The 19617-nt window shown below is 38.8% G+C and overlaps 1 protein-coding gene and 1 long non-coding RNA gene across 5 annotated transcripts in view; both read left to right on the forward strand.

The window, feature by feature from the left end:
* LOC107270943 overlaps window positions 1–19617 on the forward strand; it is an 81048-nt gene that overhangs the window by 25823 nt on the left and 35608 nt on the right. For 2 of the 3 annotated variants that reach the window (XM_025088246.1, XM_015746413.2), the window contains exon 2: window positions 1108–1113. The exons of the other annotated variant lie outside the window; for it this stretch is intronic. In XM_025088246.1, coding sequence (XP_024944014.1) covers window positions 1108–1113 — 6 coding nt within the window. The remainder of the gene's footprint in view (window positions 1–1107; window positions 1114–19617) is intronic. 3 annotated transcript variants of the gene reach the window in all.
* Window positions 9536–12461, forward strand: LOC107270944. Of its 2 annotated transcripts, none has more exons than XR_003060721.1 (5): window positions 9536–10067; window positions 10751–10909; window positions 10980–11301; window positions 11530–11984; window positions 12057–12461. It is a non-coding gene; the product is annotated as an uncharacterized LOC107270944 (long non-coding RNA). The 2 variants fall into 2 exon arrangements; XR_001538472.2 differs by having other exon boundaries at window positions 10751–10898; window positions 12057–12459.

Here is a 19617-nt window from a genome sequence, read left to right on the forward strand (position 1 = left end):
CTCTGCCACCTGTCCCCAACCCCTTGGCATCTTCTATTCGGATGGCGCATGCTTCTCGAACGACCTGGTATATATTGCCAGTCCCATCCTAGGCTCGCGCCTGAGATGTAACTCAGCGGCATCTCTCAAAGAGGACCAAATTCCCGCCTAAGAAATTCTCCTATGAACATACCTCTAAGTTTTATAACTATATCTATCATTCGAAAAGCCATTTAACAACAGTGACTCTCCCTTGAAATTGCTTATCCGATTAATCATTTGGGGCTTATCAGGCTCGGCGTTGAATGCAATATAAAAATAATTTTCAGGCACGTATATAGGTATTTATGGTATAGAGTATAAGGAATATACTTATCTTACAGAATTCATCGATGGTACACATTTAGTATTAACGTTCGATCCTGTTTATATCTATAGCGATACCTGAACGTACACGCGTGTACAGTGAAATTGCAATACAATTCGAGCGATTATACATGCAAATATATGCAATCGTGACAATTTTATGGTTAGTATAAAGGTGAAATGTGGCGGTCGGGTACACCCTGTAGATAGATACGCGCGGGACAGTTGATTTCGCGACGCGAATGAAATAGTGGCTCGTTATTCCTTAAAACATAGTAGCTATTAAATTAACATAGAAAATCGAAACGTGTAAGCGCCGAGTTAGCGTTACGTTCAATACTGTAATATACATGAACGCATATGGTAAAATACATGCCAGCCAATATACGCCTTACATACAACATACATACTGCATATATACAAACGAACCGGCAGAACCAGTATTTTAATACTCAATATTTTCAAACTCTCCTGTAGAAATAAATAAGGAATATATGATTTTTTTTTTTAATTACACGTAATCGAAGATTTAATTTTTTTTCACTTTCACTCTCTACAATTACTTTCTATGCATTCACGGATCCATTCGGGTTATCCATATGTTCTTTTTGGCTCATTCAATAGTGCCACCACCTTTGGTCGCTCTTACGCAACCGGTAATCCACCTTGTAAATGCCTCGTAGAGATGCAAATGTTGGTTAAGAAAAGGAAGAAGAAGGAAACGAACGAAGAAGTCTTATACATGACGTTTTCTCTTTACAGTTCCAGGTAAGACAACTACGAGGACGGAATCGCTTTCATAAGGATCGGCAGGTACCTTTTCCCAGGGACGTACTATGCGACGGCACTCAATTGCCAGGACGCAGGGGGATGAAGGATTCTTTTGTTACAGTAAACAGAGAGTACAAGAGAAGTGGAGCAAGCAGAGAAAAAATAATTTTGGTAGATTTGTTGTCCATATATTTTTTTCTACATGCTTCTATGCGATTACGAACTGATATACTAATTTAGGAAATCAAAAAAAAAATGGAATTTTCGAATTAAATATTTTGGAAAATTTTTCATTTTTGGTCCATGTTCTTAGACGGGACGATCAATTCCTACATAGAACGACTATATCTTGCGCAACAGATTCTCCCGAATTTTTAAAGTCCTAATAAGCGGCTGTTTTGTATGAAAGAGCGACTAGTATATATAGTAACACACAATATACCATTCCGTATCATCGAGCGTAATGATCCTATTGCACGAGTAAGGTAACCATATGTGAGTATACATATGCTTTATAGGGTACCTGTTTCTATCTTATGTAACGAGTGGTACCATACGCGCTCACCTGTAATTGATACTTTATCGATTGGAATTAGTCACTCCTATTTCTGCACAGTGGATCAGTTAAATAGCTAGAGGGCTAACGAGGACACTTTGCGATTTTGCGATATGGACATTTTTTTATCGACGGAATGAAGAGGTTCTATCTCTCTAGGCACTCGTGAACAGAAATGGTAGAAATATAATTTAAAAAAAATAGCATTAACCGATTCGTGGTTACGAAAAGGCAATTTATTGCGGAACAGATAAATTGGACCGATTAATCGTTGATTCATCTGTATAAATAATCAGCAGATACTAAGTATTATTCGGGGGACTAAAAGTCCATTTGCTGATTGAGATTAAAGGAATGCAGCAAAAAAGCGCGTGGCTAGTAAAGGAATAACAGGACCACACTGACGTTTGGGACAGTAGGCCGGATAACACGGGCACGAAGAAAAGAGTAAAAAAAAAATACTGCCCACAATTTAAATTGAGCCAGGGCCGTGAACTTGGACTACAGTTGGGGGCCTACCTTGACGTGAAAGTTACTCCACGAATTACACGGCTGTCGGTGATATACCTTTTTATTGCACGTGTGGTGATCCCGGGACTTAAAGTCATGATGAAAAAGAATGAGAAAAAAAGGGACGTGTCGTCCCTCATCTGTATTATCTACGCGGGACCAGTAATGGAATCCGGATATCCACTCGCTTTCCTGGTGGACAGTCATAATAATAATGCCAGACCCAAATACCATATTAAGAATTTCTTACGTTCTCGTTCAGTGACACTTCCGAAATAAATAAATTTATACGGTTAAAGGATAATAAAATTACCATGACGGTAATTTAATCAAAAATAGGAATAAAAAGGGAATAAATAAATCGTTTCATAGAATTAAAGCGACTACGATTCGATCGATCGTGAATTAATTAAAACGTCCCAGTTAATTAACAAGTACGATCCACCTGTGGCGCAGGCAGGTATATAGGTATGGGTACGTACATTCCGCGAATCATGGATGACGTTTCATCTATACTACTCTTAGCGATGACTTTTAATCGTAATAATCGGTCGGTCAGTTCGCATTAAAATTGCATCGGTTAAAATGAGATTAATTATTGACATTTTTATTGGGTCCTAACGTGATAATATTTTTGGGTGTTCGCTACGAAATTGTCATTCGAATTCGATGAGGGTATTTACATCGTATATATGCGAAGATGAGAATGTGGGTACGTGCGATAATGTTAATAAATTATTAAGGAAAAAAAAGTTAATCATCTTGATGGGCGGCCAACAAACGGCTGGTTCGCCACGGCAGCCAGTGGGTCTGAAATCTTCGGATCCGTCTCAGCTACTTAAGTAGGGGACTATTAGTAAGCACTTTTTTCTTACACCACTACACCGAACGCTGAATACACTTTCTATTTGGGTCAGGATACTATGCTGGATACTTTGTCGACACGACAGGGTCCAATTCCACATGGCCACACGAGCGGGACAGACTAATTAGTTCCTCAAAATCTCACGGAGAATTTATTACCAGGAAGAAGCATAAGACGTTACGATACCTTTGAAAGCTCTCAATCTATGTCAATGATTTAGGTAATTGATCCAATTATCTCGAATTCGACGAAAAACGAATATTTCATTCATTCAGTTACTTTCCAATAATCACAAAAATATATCTCGCGCTAACTCAAACAAAATTTTTGGATAGCCTACTATGGAGAAAGTTTCAATAAGAGATTAGGCCTTCGTAAAAGGCGAGGTCCAGGAACAACGAAAGGTATATAAATTTTGAAAAAAATTAAGATAACTAATAAAATTGTCTTAAAGACGACAAATAAGAAAATTCTGGTATTACAAAATTTTTACTAATAAATCATCATGACGATTATAAAATTTCAAAAAGAAATCCCAACGTCATATTTCATTCCCATAAGTGCAACACGCATGCAACTATATGAATAACATATATATCACCTTTTGATAATCACAACAGATGCACCTCGTGAAATCTAATCAAACGAAATTTTTGATAACATACTGTATGAAAGGGTTAAAGAGAGATTTGAGTCTCACAAAAGGCTCGGTCCAGGATCTAAGAAAGACACGTAGATTTCTAAGCGCCCGAGGCGGAGAGATCCCAACACTTTTATAACAAGCCTATATACATCCACTGGTATATCTCACGATCGCTATTAACCCCAACCCCAAAAAAAAAACGTTAACAATATTATTCCCCGATTTAAAAAAAAATTATTTCCGCCATTATCTATTCATGTCTCGACTACTCCTCGGATCGTTATCTGAAATCACGTAAGCCACGAACCATCTCACGTAACAAAATGAACTCCCAGTCAAAAATCAATTCGAAACCCATGATGAATGACGTGCTTAACCATAACCCCAGGACACCTTGTTAATTCTTAGACGCGCATTCCAGTACCAGCAATGAGTCTCGTGCATTAGAAATTAATATATCCAGCAGTCCCTCGTGCCTACAGTGGCCGATGAGTGGAGGCAATTACTTGACAAACGGCCGCTTTTTGCTTCTCCCCATAAACACGAAACAAAAGCCAAGACTGTTTTTTCACTCGTCCACTAAGCATCTTTCAAATCCCAACCACACGTGCCTTTCCATAATAGTTACACATACACCTTCTACATTCCAAGTACATTCGGAAAGATTAAGAAAAATGATTTTCATCATTAACTCGCACAGAATTTCAAGGATGAAAAATCACAGACGCTGCTTCGCGTTTCTTAATATATGTATATGTATAATTTGTTATGCATATACGTATTGTTAACGATTAAAGCGTCCTTCGAGACTTATCCGTCTTTTATTATTCCATTACGCAAAAAGGTATCGGCATACCGATCCCACGAGTTGACGTACAGCAGCACGTACGTCCCGTGCTAAGAGATCATGCTCCATCCGAAGAACGTCATTCTATTTTGTTACGTGTGCTTATCGCTGGTTCTAAGCTTAACAAACATATAAGCGTGGATATAAGTGTCACTTTGCATTGCGTAAAAACCCTAACGAGAAGATTGACGTGTTTGAGCGTCTTTGAATTTGTCGTAAGATTAGACAAGGGATAAGGACTTTTATATACATACAATATACTGTATACTAAGTGTATATAGATATACTTTGAAGCCGTATGTATGATATCGGTACACCTTGATTCTTCGTATATTGTAGCATTTAATTATTCTATACTCGCCGTAGAAATCCATTGCTCTATTTTCTCACGCCCAAGAAAATACGTATCGACGCCTCTTATTTACGGGATACAGGTGTGACATGGTAAGTACATATGTGTCTGATATACTTGGTAAAGGATTGACGCTCGGCATACATAATAATGAGAGCATGCCGCCATTACATGGATATGCTTTATATAGATTGGACAATGTAGTATATATATATATATATAGATTTAATTTATATAGACGGTGGTGAAAACCTTGAGCAATTAACATACTACCATCATGGGATTGCCGTGATTAATCCACAGTGCAAGGCTCCTTTACTCCAGAATGCACCTTCGCACTTGATTATCATTGTGATCATCGTCATCGGTCTCATTGCCACTTGAATATTCGCGATTCTTACCAGTCACGCGAAATCTGTTAACGGACTTAATGACTGTCATTCATCGTCAGGTAAATGAGATGCGCCGGGAGATTGAGGATTTTCAATTGCATCGAGATGAATTAAATTATATATATTTTTTTTTTTTTTTTTTTTTTTGAAGTTCTCAGAAATATTCATTAGGGGTATGGGAATTCTTCAGGAGAGTCGTACACATTATTATTATTGTAAGGATCGATTTATCGTATTTTTCTTAAATTACTGCAACTGGCTATAATAATGTGCATCGTTACTCAGAGATCCGCGGAGAATTGCGAAAGGTCATGCGACGGAGAGTCTTGGATAAATATATATATATATATATATAATATAATTCTTGATCCGAGCTCTACTAATTTTCCCACATCCCATGACTGAGGTCTTTGTCGTTTCTATGGGGTCAGCTAAAGATAATGCATCCTTCGTGCGCCGATTGCCCGAGGAATCCTTAATCCATTAGTCTTGGTGGAAAGGCATTCGTTAGAAGTTCATAGCCCTTTGTTGGCATGATCCCAGGAGGATCCTGGATCGTTAGGATAGATCGGAAGAGGATGAGGGTAAGGGGGAAGAGACGGAACAAGAGGAACAGCACGAAGAACTATCTTCCTTCTGTTAAAGCATAGAGAATCTTTATCGCGTCATTATAGAAAACCGGATGGGCAGGATATAATATGTAGATGTAATATGTAATATATATGTATATATATATGGGTTTGGATATGAACCTAATATACGTGAAAAAAATATAATCAATGCGTTTCTCTTGAAAAATATGCTGATTGGCAGCTGGCGTATTAAACGACTCGGGATATTATTTTTATATACGATCCCGAGCACACCTACGTCTTCCCTGATTTCTGCGCAAACGCGATTTCACTTTGCGAACCGAGCCGGTTACCAAGTGGAGCGTGTCAATAAAATAAATAGTAGCGAGCCTTGATTCGCCATTGAACTTCACTTGTACTGCGAGGTGATCGGCTCTTTTCTCCTACCGATCGCTGCTTTACAGAATCGCTATGGCATTTCTTTACAAAAATGATCAGCCTGTGCATAAGGAATTACGATTTTATTTATGACCTTACGTGGTTGAGGCAAATTAATATTTCGATTTGGTTCGATAGTTGTATACAAAAAACTGGTTGCGTTACCTACCATGGTATTTTTGCATTATTCATATCAAGAGGAATTAATATTTTTGCAAACCCATTTTTCTGTTAGGATGTAATGAAAGAGTCCATTTTTAATATTTTATTGGGACAGTTTAAATTTTTGAAAAATTATTTTATTTTTTTAGTTTTTATAAGTAACTGCTGGCTGTCAGCAGATGCTTAAGATTTTGGATAAGGATATTTTTGTCATTTATGAATACACTTACACAATGTCATTCGTACTGTGACAATAACGACCGTAGGCCTTGGCTTCCTTGAAGATGTAAACGAACTTCCTTGGGGATGTTGAATTAAATGGTGCCAGTCGGTGAAGGCTGGAAATAAAAAGTTACTCTTCAAGCCTTATGGCCGGATAACGTGACTAATTGTGAGTCGTGTAAGGAATGTGAACCGCGCATAATATTTATCGTTAGACATCAGTGTGAAATTTTCGTAAATGATTCCGAGTTCTTTGAACTTCAAGTAGCCAAATGCTAATTTTTCTAATTAATAAATTAGACTGACAGCGTGACAGTTACTTATGCTAAGCATGACAGTTGTACGAAAATACTTAATTTTTGAGGAAATACGATGTCGTTTTAAATGTCTGGAAAAGAATTTTATTAAATAAAAATTTAATTAAATTAAAAGTCTCGTATAATTTATACAGTCGATTGCGAAATTCTTTGTAATCGATGAGTTACAGGAATGAGATCTTCCAGTGTTCATAGTTACTCATAAGCTTGGTAATGTTCGTAGAAATGAAAATTATATATTCAGAGCATTTATTCATATGAACAAGAGTAACTGTGCTATACGAGAGAATATCAGGTACCTATGAGACACGTGATAAAATAAGCTAATGATTTACTGATTGAACTGGGTGCATGTGGATTAATCATATACAGGGATAAATTCCTCATTGCTATACTATTATTACTGTACAGGTAACATCGAAGTGATTACCGTGCGAAATGGAATTGCCATACAGGTAACCGTAAGTATATATATTTTTAATTGTAAAATAGTACCATGTGCTACGATTTATTCTCACTGGTAAAAATTCACGTACAGTTATACAATACGGAAATGTTTTTCATTTCATTGACACATCGAGCACGATAAAGTGAACCAGGTTCACTTTGCTTCTAATTCATGAACCATTCGCAATGTGCGTTCAAGCTTGAAGAAAATGATACTCGATCCAGACATAGCATGAAAACATAATGATAAAACATTCGATAACGTACAATCAAAACTTCATAGTAGAATTATAGTATTTATATTTAGTGCAAAGTATAATTTGACAATTTTGCAAAAATCGTACACGCGATTTTATTTGCTAAAAAATTACGTTACAAATTCGATTTTGGATGTAAAAAAAAATAAAAATGTACATGTATACAAATAATTGTTTAAATAGCAGACAAATTTTATCCAATAATCCGATTTAGCAGCTGTATCATTTGAATGATTTATTAATGGTTCTGATACAATCAAAGTCTAATAAAGTCATTTACTGCTCTGTTGTATTCGGTAAAAAATAAAGAGCAAAAAATGGGCTCATTCAATGTTAATTTAGAGATTACGAAGCGTGACGGTGTTTCGTCTTTGCTGATATTTGCTACAGGATTTTTGGATGAGATCCTAATTAGAGCACGAACCGTGCAAACTTAATTAGACAAGCACCGGATAAGACAAATATTCATAAGGTCGATGCTCCGCGAGAGATTTATACTAATTCAATGATCGCTCGTGAACATCGCTGACTTTCATTCGATAGGACAGTATATAGTAAAAATAGCACATCAAAATACACTGATAGCCTTAACGGTACGATGGACTTAAACGTAACAACAGTATCTAACTAATCGACACATAATTAAACTGCTATTTAGAGTGGTCGACTTTATCGACAATTTTACTCAGCCATTTCGTTGATTATTCAGTTAACTAGTAATCATAAATCTCTGTGCTATACGTACTTGGCGCAAGATTCTACAGATTCCTTTTGGTACATTACTATTTTTGTTAACGCTACATGTACAGCCAACTGGTGATAGGGTTACGTACGAATGTAGACACAGCTCGTAACCGACGGTGCCAATAAAACTTTTTTTATAAAGATTTTACCGACGGACTGGCGCTGTATTCCATAACATGAATCCTAGAATGGATCCCGACATGTTACGTGGTCGGTTTCGTTTCCTATCTTAACTTTTCATCGTAAGATTCTACTCTCACCAAATTGCGCCATACTCAACTCCTATCCCATATTCGTAGCCTAGAAAGATGTAGTTTTGAACAGTTTGAGTTTTGAAATCAGACCTTTTCTTCTTTTCATTTTTTTTTTTTTGACAGTCATGGCATGGAACCTGGGTCAATAATCACCTTGACTATTCTCACGCAATAAGCCTTCAGGGTATAACTGTTCTTGTACCTTTAAGGTATAATATGAACGGATTGTTCGGATAATTTCTTTAATCTTGTTAAAGAATAAGATACTATCTCTGTATACTTTAAGAGTGACTTCGAATTACCCTATAATTTTTATACAAACCGCAAGAAAGATATGGCTTGTAATAAGCGTAAAAATCAATTTTATCAAATTATTCAGGATTCACGGTTGGCTGATGTTCGAATATTCCAAAAAGGAAACCAAAACGAATACCACCTGCACGTAAACACGTGACCGCAAAATTCAACTGCAATTTGACCATGATGGGAGGATACACATTTTTCATCACTGCATTGAATCAGAAAAGATCATTCTTGTACAGTAACACTATGGTATACCGGTTTATCGAATTTAAGGTTTGCAATTATACCGGTGGCAATTACCCGTGCTGGTCCACAATTAGTACCACGGTATTAAGACTTATCTATCGATCGTTCGAAATAGCTTTAACAACACTTTCAAAGAACTATACGATACTAGTCACTTAACTTTAAATTACGAGGATCTCTCACGCCACGCAACGGATTGGCTGGTTGCTATCGAATCAGTTAGACTATTACTTATCCACTTTAGAAAAGTCCTCAGAGTAGAAAAGTTAACCTAAAGAGGACTGGGGAGTTCGTTGTAACCTGAAAGTGATATATTGTAATTTAAAAGAACGCAATATTAAATTCTCGTACAAACACAATGCACGCATATTTAACCAAGCTACATTGTTACTTACGTGACACTTTTATACGGAATAATTAACCACTTTCGTTATAAGAAACTCAAGACGACCACCGACACTCCGCGGTCCCCTTAAAAAAACATAAGCTAACCGATGCCTACAGCGCTGACAGTCTTATTGATGCGATATTATTCCGCTACGCGGCGCTGTTGAATTCTCATTCTCGTGAGGGACTCTTTCACTTATGCCGTGCAGGAAATATCCTGACAGTTTGCATTATCAAGAAGCTGATTGTTTTACGATCTAGTGACGTTACGATTACGTGAAGAATCCATACGTGCTACTAACAAGTGTTAAATGCATCCGTTACGTGGGACGTTAATCCAGAAAGCCTTACAGTGTGTAGTGAACACGAAGCATGGAGTTGGTTATGTGGAATTTTGAAAATTGAAAATCTTCAGCATTACGCGATGAATAATAGAGGTTAGTACCTGTTATTCTGTAAGGTTATTCATGGACATATGGACTCGGTAAGATCAGGCATATTTCGCAATCTACGACGCGACACGCACAGCTACGCAGACTTGTATATACAGGTATTGTAGGCGTGGTTGGTAGCCATGTATCTTATGGCGATCTTCTCACGCTAGGTCAACCGATCCTACGAGAAAATGAGTCTCGTGATTCTAGTCTTTCTTTGTACTTTGTACATACCATATATATATATAGTATATACATATAAGTCAGCTATGCATACTACGTATACATATAAGTCAACGACAAATCGAATAACGTAACGGCTTTGAGAATTCTGGACGCAAATCCTGCCTAAGCTCATCTATCGAAGCTCGTACAGTCTCTAGACATATAGGTATATACATATATGTTACTATGGTAGATACATACAGATCTTCGATGGTCAGATGGACCTCGAAGGTCAAAGGTGTTTGATAGATATTCCCAGATAAATCTATGCTATCTCGATTTCATGATCTCAACAATAGTTGATCTATCCCCTAGGCTATTCTCTCTAGAATTCTGCTACCAGGAAGATCGAAAGACTGAAAGACAATCTTTATTATTTCAGTATTATAATATTTTTACTGTCTAATATATACACTGGTTTCTCTTATAATGCCACACAAAGGCTCCGTACAATATTTCAGGCTCTCTATACCTTATATAAGGCTACAGCATCGTTTATTGACAGTGTAAAGGTCCATTCATATCGACGCACAAGATTACTCCTATGTACGATCCTTATCTGACATGTGAAGTGAGGATTCAGGCATCAAGCATGATAATGGCCGCAAGGTACGCTACACGTATGTACAGCTCGTTTCATGGATTATCCAACAAAGTAATGATCTTGATATTCTTCGTTTTATTCAACAGTTACGCATATTGAGTAACACTCATATGGTCTGTCATAAAAATGGAAAAGATACCTTCTGAATTTGCATATTTTACTCAAAATATCATTCGCCCTCAACACTCTCCCAGATACGACTAAGCCGTTGTTCGGATGAATACAAAATAAGCAAAGAAGACTCGTAAGACGCGGATTCCATCATGCTGTACGTAGCGCGCCGCGCGCGCCATTATATTACGTAAAACTCGGTGTTCTGTATTTGGCACGAGGTGTCTAAAGCAATTTACGTTACTCGTGGCCGTTTAGAACAGGGCCGCCACCTTCCCAGGGACTTGCACAGAATAGGTGAGTCCCACTCCTGGCGCAATGGACCCGTAGCAAGACGACCCATCCATGGCCAGAATTATGGTGACTGTGGACCAATTCCGTTGAAGATATTCTCTCACTCTCTCTTTAGCTTTGTCTCTATATATTTGCCTTTCTCTTTTAGGCTACATATATACGTGTTTGGTATCTTTTATCATTTTCCTTTTCAAACATTTTTCGCCCATGCTTTTTCTCTTTTTTTTTCAGCTTTGCTGTAAGAGACATAGCTAGTGTCTACTGCCCTGAGATATGACCGCGTTAATAAAGCAGGTGCAAGCCCAATGCACGCCACGTTGCACACTATTAATGCACCCTGCACCCACTGTCAGTTGGCGCACTGGCAGCCCGTATGAAACGGCTATTCATTCGACGAGGGTAGACACGATTTCCAACATGTTTTCGTAACGTTACTTTGCACTTTTTATCTCAGACTGCCTGCACCATTTTTTCTTATCTCGAAACGGGATTCCAGAGGGGATAAAACATACGGCTCAATATGTGGGTATCGAGAGCAGTGGGGATGTAGGTTACACGTTACAGTCTTGGAAATTGCATCTAAATATATATTATAAGATTCTTGGAATATAATATATGTATTTAACTACTCGATTACGTTGATATATTTTCAATATTTATCCTCGATGGCTTCGTACAAACCTATGGTAATTTTCATTTCCTCATCCTTCTGCGAACGACTCCAATTTCAATTTTACGACAGTCTCGTGATTTCGCAGGAAGAAAAGTGCACTTGCACCCAGCCCCGCTGCATTCGCTTACAATCGTAGCGTACGCAGGAAATGATCGAGGTCTAATTACCGGCGTGTGTGCGGTGCTCGTAATTCAAAGACGCAGCCTCGGGACAGTCATCTCCATCATGCGGAGGGATGGATTTTTCAGTGCACTCGCCGCTCTCGAGGCTTTCTTTACACGCGATGCTGCACACGGTGACCCCCTGTTAATTAGAGTTATTGAATATCGAGCATAGAATTGATCGCAACTGCATCCGACATACATATAGAAATGCATACACCGTGTAAAGATGCGCATTTTTCTTCTGGCACGAGCGCTATGCACCCATCTACCCACGTATATATTTACGATGCGATATTTAATTCGGTTACCGTTTTAAATGCACTTTCGATGCACACGACATCGAATCAATTTTAAGCACACTTTCTCAGAACTGCATACAGCGACACTACGGAATAATAAAAATAACATATTTAATTTATATGCCGTGTATTATTTCTTATGGCAAACCTTCAGCAATTATATTTAAAGCTCGGATAACTTATACTGTATGGAATTTTATTATTTTTTTCTATGGCTACCTATTGTATCTGGCACGTTAAGGTATCGCAGTCCAGCGTCAGAACCGAGGGCATCGGTTCGGTGAAAGCCTCAACTGCAAATTGCAATAGTTGCACACCCACGGTTACTTCTGCGAAAAGCGTGCATCCTCTTGTCAGTAGGTACAGTCGTGGCAAATGAAACGCGCCTTGAGGCAGGTTATGGCTTTGCTCGCGATTTAGAATCCGCCTTTATGGACGAACGTGCAGTTGCTTTGGTAGAGTGCATCCAGGGATACTCGGCACTCGGTGAAAGTGCAACGCGGGATTCTCTCTGCAGCGTAGAGAGAAAAAAAAGGGAGAGATTCAGTGACTATATGCGTTCTCTGTGGAATCGCGGAAGTGCATAGGTAGACCTATGGAATATGTACAGACAGATCCCTACCAGGTACATCGGTGCAATTGCATCCGCTGTAAAATTGTCAATCTTGCGCGATAAGCAATGCACGTTGCAACTTTGCTGGAAAGGAAAGCCCCGAGAAATTGATGCCGCGTAAAGTGCACGCGGCATCCGCTGTAATATGTGCTGCAAATGGGAATTAATTCTGGTGATAAAAAGATTTTTTTTTCGAGTCCTCAGATTCGCGAGGAAAGTTTGAAAAATCTTTTCGGAAATTTTACCGCGATTCCTGTTTGGGAAATGATGAAAAATTTCTTGCCTACCTACGTGCATACGATTAACATAAATTTGCAATACTCATCAATTCATGGTTAAGTAGCAAGATGCATCCAGAAAAATGTGCAATTATAAAAGATTTACTTCCTGTGGTCGAGTCACGAATATTACCTACAATGCCAAGCACAGTGTTAAGTATTTCCATTTTGAGATTGAAGTTGTTACTTTTTATTTTTTTTTATTTTTTTTTTTAATCCCTTTTTTACACTTTTCCTTGTACGTCACGAATGATATTAGAAGCGAAGATGCATTTTTTTCTTCAATATTCATTGAAAAGGCTTGCAGCAGTTACAGGTGTTTGAGCCGCAAAAGGTAACCTTCGCCCGTACTTTTACGGCTAATGGGATGTGGATGCAATAAAAATCCATTTTGCTGCAGTACAAAGAACAGAAAAATGCACTCGGCCGTCGCTGTGCAATATTCTCTCGTATGTTTTTGCTGCAAAATTTTTCGTACGATTCCGTTGCATTCTAGCGTTTCCCTGCAAATTGCAATTTACCATATGCTAAAGAGAACCACCACGACTCTCCTTACCTACCAATTATTACACGTCCATATAACCCTCGACAAATAAAAATCCAAGAATTCCAAGAGATAGAAAGAGCACAGTCAATATTTTGTGCGCCGTACGTTGGCAACTGGTTGCGAATACTCCCATGCATAAATGCACATAACCGTTACATTATGCACTTGAATAAAGATTACATTTGAATTCTGTCCATCGCAACTGTTCTCATTATACAAATTACCCGGGATCTCCCTGCAGCTTTCAAAACTCCATGAGCCAACGCTAACGAAATATATTTGAAAAACAAATTTACTGGAAATGAAATTAAGAGCATAATTATTCTATACAAATTTAATTTCTTCTCGTAGAATCCCATGGTGCATCCGACGACGTCGTATGGTGAAAGCTGTCCCGATAAACACCCTGAGATAAAATATAATGCATTCTGACTCGATTGTTGAAGAGACCCAGTCAAGAGCAGCGGATACTTGCACTCTGGTTGCACTCGAGAATTGCACTGAACCTCGTGTTTGTAAGTGCTGGTTATAGTAGCTATGGTTATGGTATCGTGTGGCGAGAGAGCATAACCGGTGAGAAACAGTCAGTTGGGCCAAGTAACAGTACTCCCTGGTCACGGAGAGTAGCAAATGAAACGGGAGAGAAGAAAAGAGAGGGAGAAGAAAAAGACAAAGCAAAGATGAATAAGAAGGTGGAATTAAGAGAGCGTGTTTCTTTAAAACCTGCTTCTGCTGCTCTATGGTGTTCCGGAGTACCATAATAATATATATGTACATACAAACGAGTTCCCACGAACGTCTCGTTGATTTCCCCATAAATTAAAAAAAAAGGCAACGTGGCATATTTCACACCTACTTTGGCTACCGATTGGCTTTAACGCCCTTTAGAAACAGAGTCTCCAGTAATTCCGTTGTTGCACCGCATTAGCGTTAAGGTATATACGATTCATTATTATATTTCAATTTCACTTATTTCAATTTTATTTATTTCAATTACAATAAGCTATACGTCATTTTTACTTGTATTCTTGTATAATTTTTTACACGTGTGCACTTATGCATTGCGTCGATGTACTAAGTACCTATAACTATCCATTTCCGACGATGCCGTTTCTTCATTGCATCTTTAATGCAAATCAAACCGTCAGACGTATTCGAGGGGCTCTTCGTCGCCCACGTAGAAATCGGCACGTGTGTAGCTATATGCATATGTAAGACCGGCAGTATGTACGATTTATACCTACTTACAAAGTGATATCTTCATGAGCGTGTCTGTCTGTCTACTTGCTGAAAAATGTTCTTCAATTTTTCGTTGCCATCCATACCAGACAGTCAATTAGTGTTGGGATAAGTTGTTTGGCGGCCTCTAGGAACTCGTTTAATTTTTCGAAAAAATATATTTTTTAAATAGTACTTATACCGCCGGTTGGGTTGATACGTCTCGCACGTAGGCGGTCATATGGTAGGGTTCTCATGGTCTTTTTTTTTTCCTTAAAATAGATGAGAAAAATGTCTAGAGAAAATTGACCTATTTTTCTCTTCACTTTTCCAACGGAAAAGTGTTCTATCGTTTGTACAATGCGAATGTGGTTTTCCGCACGATATCGTGAAATTATGCGAATTAATAGACTTTCAAGATAATTTCATTGGCATACACGATAAAGCATCGTACGTTCTCAGATACAATAAATTATTATCTATAATAAAAAGAAAAATATGATATCTATAAGATTGACAAAAATCGCATGTAAAAATTGCGTAGGCATGTACGTATAATCACTAACCGTGAAATTCTGTTGGGTCATGAAACGCCATAAGAATATGCACGGTATAAATAACGCGTGAGAAGAGAATCCGGTTTTGAAAATTAATGATGAAAAAAATGTCAAGCATTTAATCTTTCGCAGGGTCGACGAACCTATAATCCATAGACACATGCGTGCACTAAGAATTACACGAAATTCCAATGCGAATCCAGCAATGGAAACTTCACCTCCTAACCTGCAAATCCTAATCGCATTAAATAAACTGGACGATGGTAATTCGCATTGACGTAGAGAGCTCGTTGCAAGATCGAAATACAGTAAAATATAAATGCACGACTATATCAGAATTGCAATGCCGCAACGATAATCGTAGATTATCCATAGGAAAGCGAAAGAGAAATAAACGAAGTTCAGAGTTATCGAAGTCCGCTAGAATTTATTAGCGATCGTGCGTACAGATGAGGAACGCGTTGCATTAACACTTCACGAGTAACAGGTTTTCCACCGCGCTAGCATACGATAAAATCGGCCCGTGCTGTTGCTACTCCTTACCAATAAGAGAATCATCATAAAGCCAGCGACACGGCCTAGCGGAATCGATAACAGCGCCATCTGCGAATCCACGCGGTAAGCGCGACAGTGTCAAACCGATAAAGAGTGCCCGCGACGGAAGAATAAAAAAAGATAGATAACTTCGAGTCTACATAGTATACAGATTCAATGATAATCATTGGAACGTGATGTTCTGCGCATGCGCGATTTCTCAGTGCGAAAGCGCAACGGCGCAAGCCAAAGGCAGGACCAGGATACTTCGTCTTGTATTGCCAAGAAAAGAAAGAGAGTGAGAGGATAAGAAAAGGAATATAAAAATGGGGAAAGGGATAAAGAATAAAAAGATCCCAAAGGATATTTCTATGGCGCCGTAAATTCCCAGGCATCCCATGCAATCATTCTAACCTATCCTTTGCCTCGGGGTTGCCTACGCTCGCGGAACCTTTGACTCTGAAATGGGCCTCTCTACCGGCTATACACAGTGCATCTCCATGGATCCCGTAGAGTCTAGAGTGGAACTTGGTGCAATTTGCAATCGCACAGTCAACCCTATTTTTCCTTCGAGTCAATCCGTGTCCTTCGACGGACGTGAGGTGACGCATAATTGCTATGTTGCATCCAGTCCGATAAAGGATCTCGAGCCGGTTGCGAGTACGAGCGATGCGCTTCTATCGATGCATTTTTTATTTTATCAAATTTTTTTCTTTTTCATTATTACTATTATTAATAAGTGTCTCCTGCGATGTCACAGACCTCCTTGACACGCATTACTTCTATTATATTATTATTTTTTTTTTTCATTGTTCCCTTTTCTATTTATTCTCTTTATCGTACATCCTGTCTGTATCTCCGGGTATACATGGACACCAGCTAGACTCGTCCTTCGGTAATATTATCGAAAGGTAATTAGAGGTTGGTTTCGCGATTCGTAGAGACGATTAAATGCTGATAATAATGATCATGATAATGACGAAGATGATGATGGTCAGTAGTGGTTCGTGAGGTCAGGACGAAGGACCTCGGGCTACGGTCACTTCGAATAAGCCAAGCGAAGAGATTTAAAAGATATTCAGAGAATCCTGAACGATAGCCTCGAGTCCGAGGAGATAAAGCTAATGATCTTTTTCATTTGGAAACGGAAAAGTTTCTTGGAACATCATTCTACGTCACTGACACATCTAATGACGCGGATCGAACGGTTGTAACTTTCGTGTGGAATATTAAAGAGGACAAAAAAATTTAATCAGAGGCATTGAAATACATGTGTTATCTCAGAATCTCAATGCTGTTAATATTTGTACCGTAACGCTCGTACATAACTATGGGAATTGTAGACGCTCCGGTATCGTTCATCTGAGAATTCCATATGAGGAAGTAGAATTTAAGCAAAATGCCCTGAGATCATTAAAGACTTTTATTCGGCGAGTAAAAGTACCGTAATGCGTGCATCCGCCGTAAAATCAAACAAGCTAACCGAGCTGCTTCTTGTCCAATTCAAAAAGGAAAGTCATCACAGACACTGTACAACGTGATATTCTAGTATCCTTACAGGAGCTTGAAAACTCACCTAATCGCTATAACCATGAATATATATGTATATATATATATATATACACACAGACGATATAGGGATATTCGATAAAGACTTTCTACGTCCACGCGGTATCCATATGCGTACAATATAACTCCATTAGATCTACGAGCGTTTGTGAGTATGTTGATACAACTTAACGAGATTGACCAATAAAGGCTTTCACGTGTAAACGAGATACACGTGTGTCGGCGATGTGTCAAACCGGCCGCGAAACCAAACAACGAATCGCAATTAAAAAGGATCAGTCAGAGATTTTAACTAAGCTGATTGCGACAGAGACGATTTCGAAATAACAATGTACGAAGCTGACGCTTTACGTGCATTTCACGTTACGAATGCACTGACCGAATATACGAAAGGGAAATTTAACAAATTGGGTTAGGTTAGGGTTAGACGTACGATAACTTGATGCGTTCGATGACCCCGGGAGCTATATCGGTAATGTTTAATACAATGTACAATTTGTATTGTAATTGGTGCGTATCGCGTATCCGGATGCAAGTAGGATCTAATGGTATAACCGGAAATTACGTGTATCATGTTGGAATAAAAGAAAGTCCCGATAGGAAGTGACGTGTTCAAGATCCGATTAATCATCGGGATACGTAGTGGCCTCTGGCGGAATTTGTTGGAGTAACAATAAAATAAATAGGAATAAAAAGTACGTAGCAAAAAATAAATAAGCACGCACCGGCTATAGGACTGTGTGTTCAACCACGCAGAATGCGCCACCATTTGTCTTGGTCGCTTCCTTTATTTGGCGCTTATTAATTTCAACAAGAGACTCCGCTGTGCGTCCATGATAAACTGTTTTCGCTCAGCCGTGCAGTTCTGGCCCCCAAATGAAAATCGAAGGGGCCCCAAAGCATCAAGTTTGTAGAGGCTATTTTTCGTCTTTTAAATACACGATGCTTGCTTACACGCATAGCTACATTATCTACACGGTAGCCGTGCGTGAGACTATCTTAAAAAAACATCTACTATTTTCATTCTCAAGTCTTCCTATCCAGCGACACTATCCGGTACAAGCCTATTGGACTTGTCCTACAAGCCCAGAGAAGATAAACAACAAGTATTACCGTATTGGTACAAGCTGTCAAAAGTAATTCCCAAAAAGTTCTTTGAACCATGAGACGCGCTTTTTGTGCGTACAAAAAATAATGCGTCAACAGTTTCTTCGGTTGAGAATGGGATCCAGACTGGAATACCATCCATGCAGATGTCCGTGTGACCTCAGTTCGTAACGGTCCACTGCAGCCTCCTCTCTTGTGGTTCCTTCCATCATTTACTTTTCTTCTCTTTTATCTCTTTTGGTGCTCCTCGTCCTTTCTTTTTCTCTTTCTCCCTTTACTCCGTCGCCAGCTTCCTTTACCGACTGGTCCACAGACCCACGGAACCCGTAATACCGCGTCTTGTGTGTACTTCACTTAAAAATTAACTGTATAAACGTGTTCGAATGCTAAAAAGGACGAGACTCTTACGCATACAAGCCACTCGAGCTAATGCACGAGGAATGACCCGATGGCTTCGTTTTACCAAGCAAACCAAGAGAAACACCAGGAGAAACAGTTACTTCACCGTCTGATTTCTCTCCGGTATTTCGACGTCCTACCTGCAAGCGGTGCTTGTATTTTCGATTTTACCAAAATAAAGTTGACGGCACTTTGAGTAGAAGTTTTTAAACTGAGTTTGTTTAGGGACTTTTACCTTGTGGTTAATATGCTTGTCGCGTCACGTGCCTTGTCTGTACATTGGATGCGGGTGTCATGGTAGTTATTATTGTGTACGGAACAAAAGAGCGATTTACTTAAAAGCGATTGTCAGTCTTTCAAG

The sequence above is a fragment of the Cephus cinctus genome, unplaced genomic scaffold (assembly GCF_000341935.2).
Source record: "Cephus cinctus unplaced genomic scaffold, Ccin1 Ccin1_scaffold0857, whole genome shotgun sequence".
Classification (NCBI taxonomy): domain Eukaryota; kingdom Metazoa; phylum Arthropoda; class Insecta; order Hymenoptera; family Cephidae; genus Cephus; species Cephus cinctus.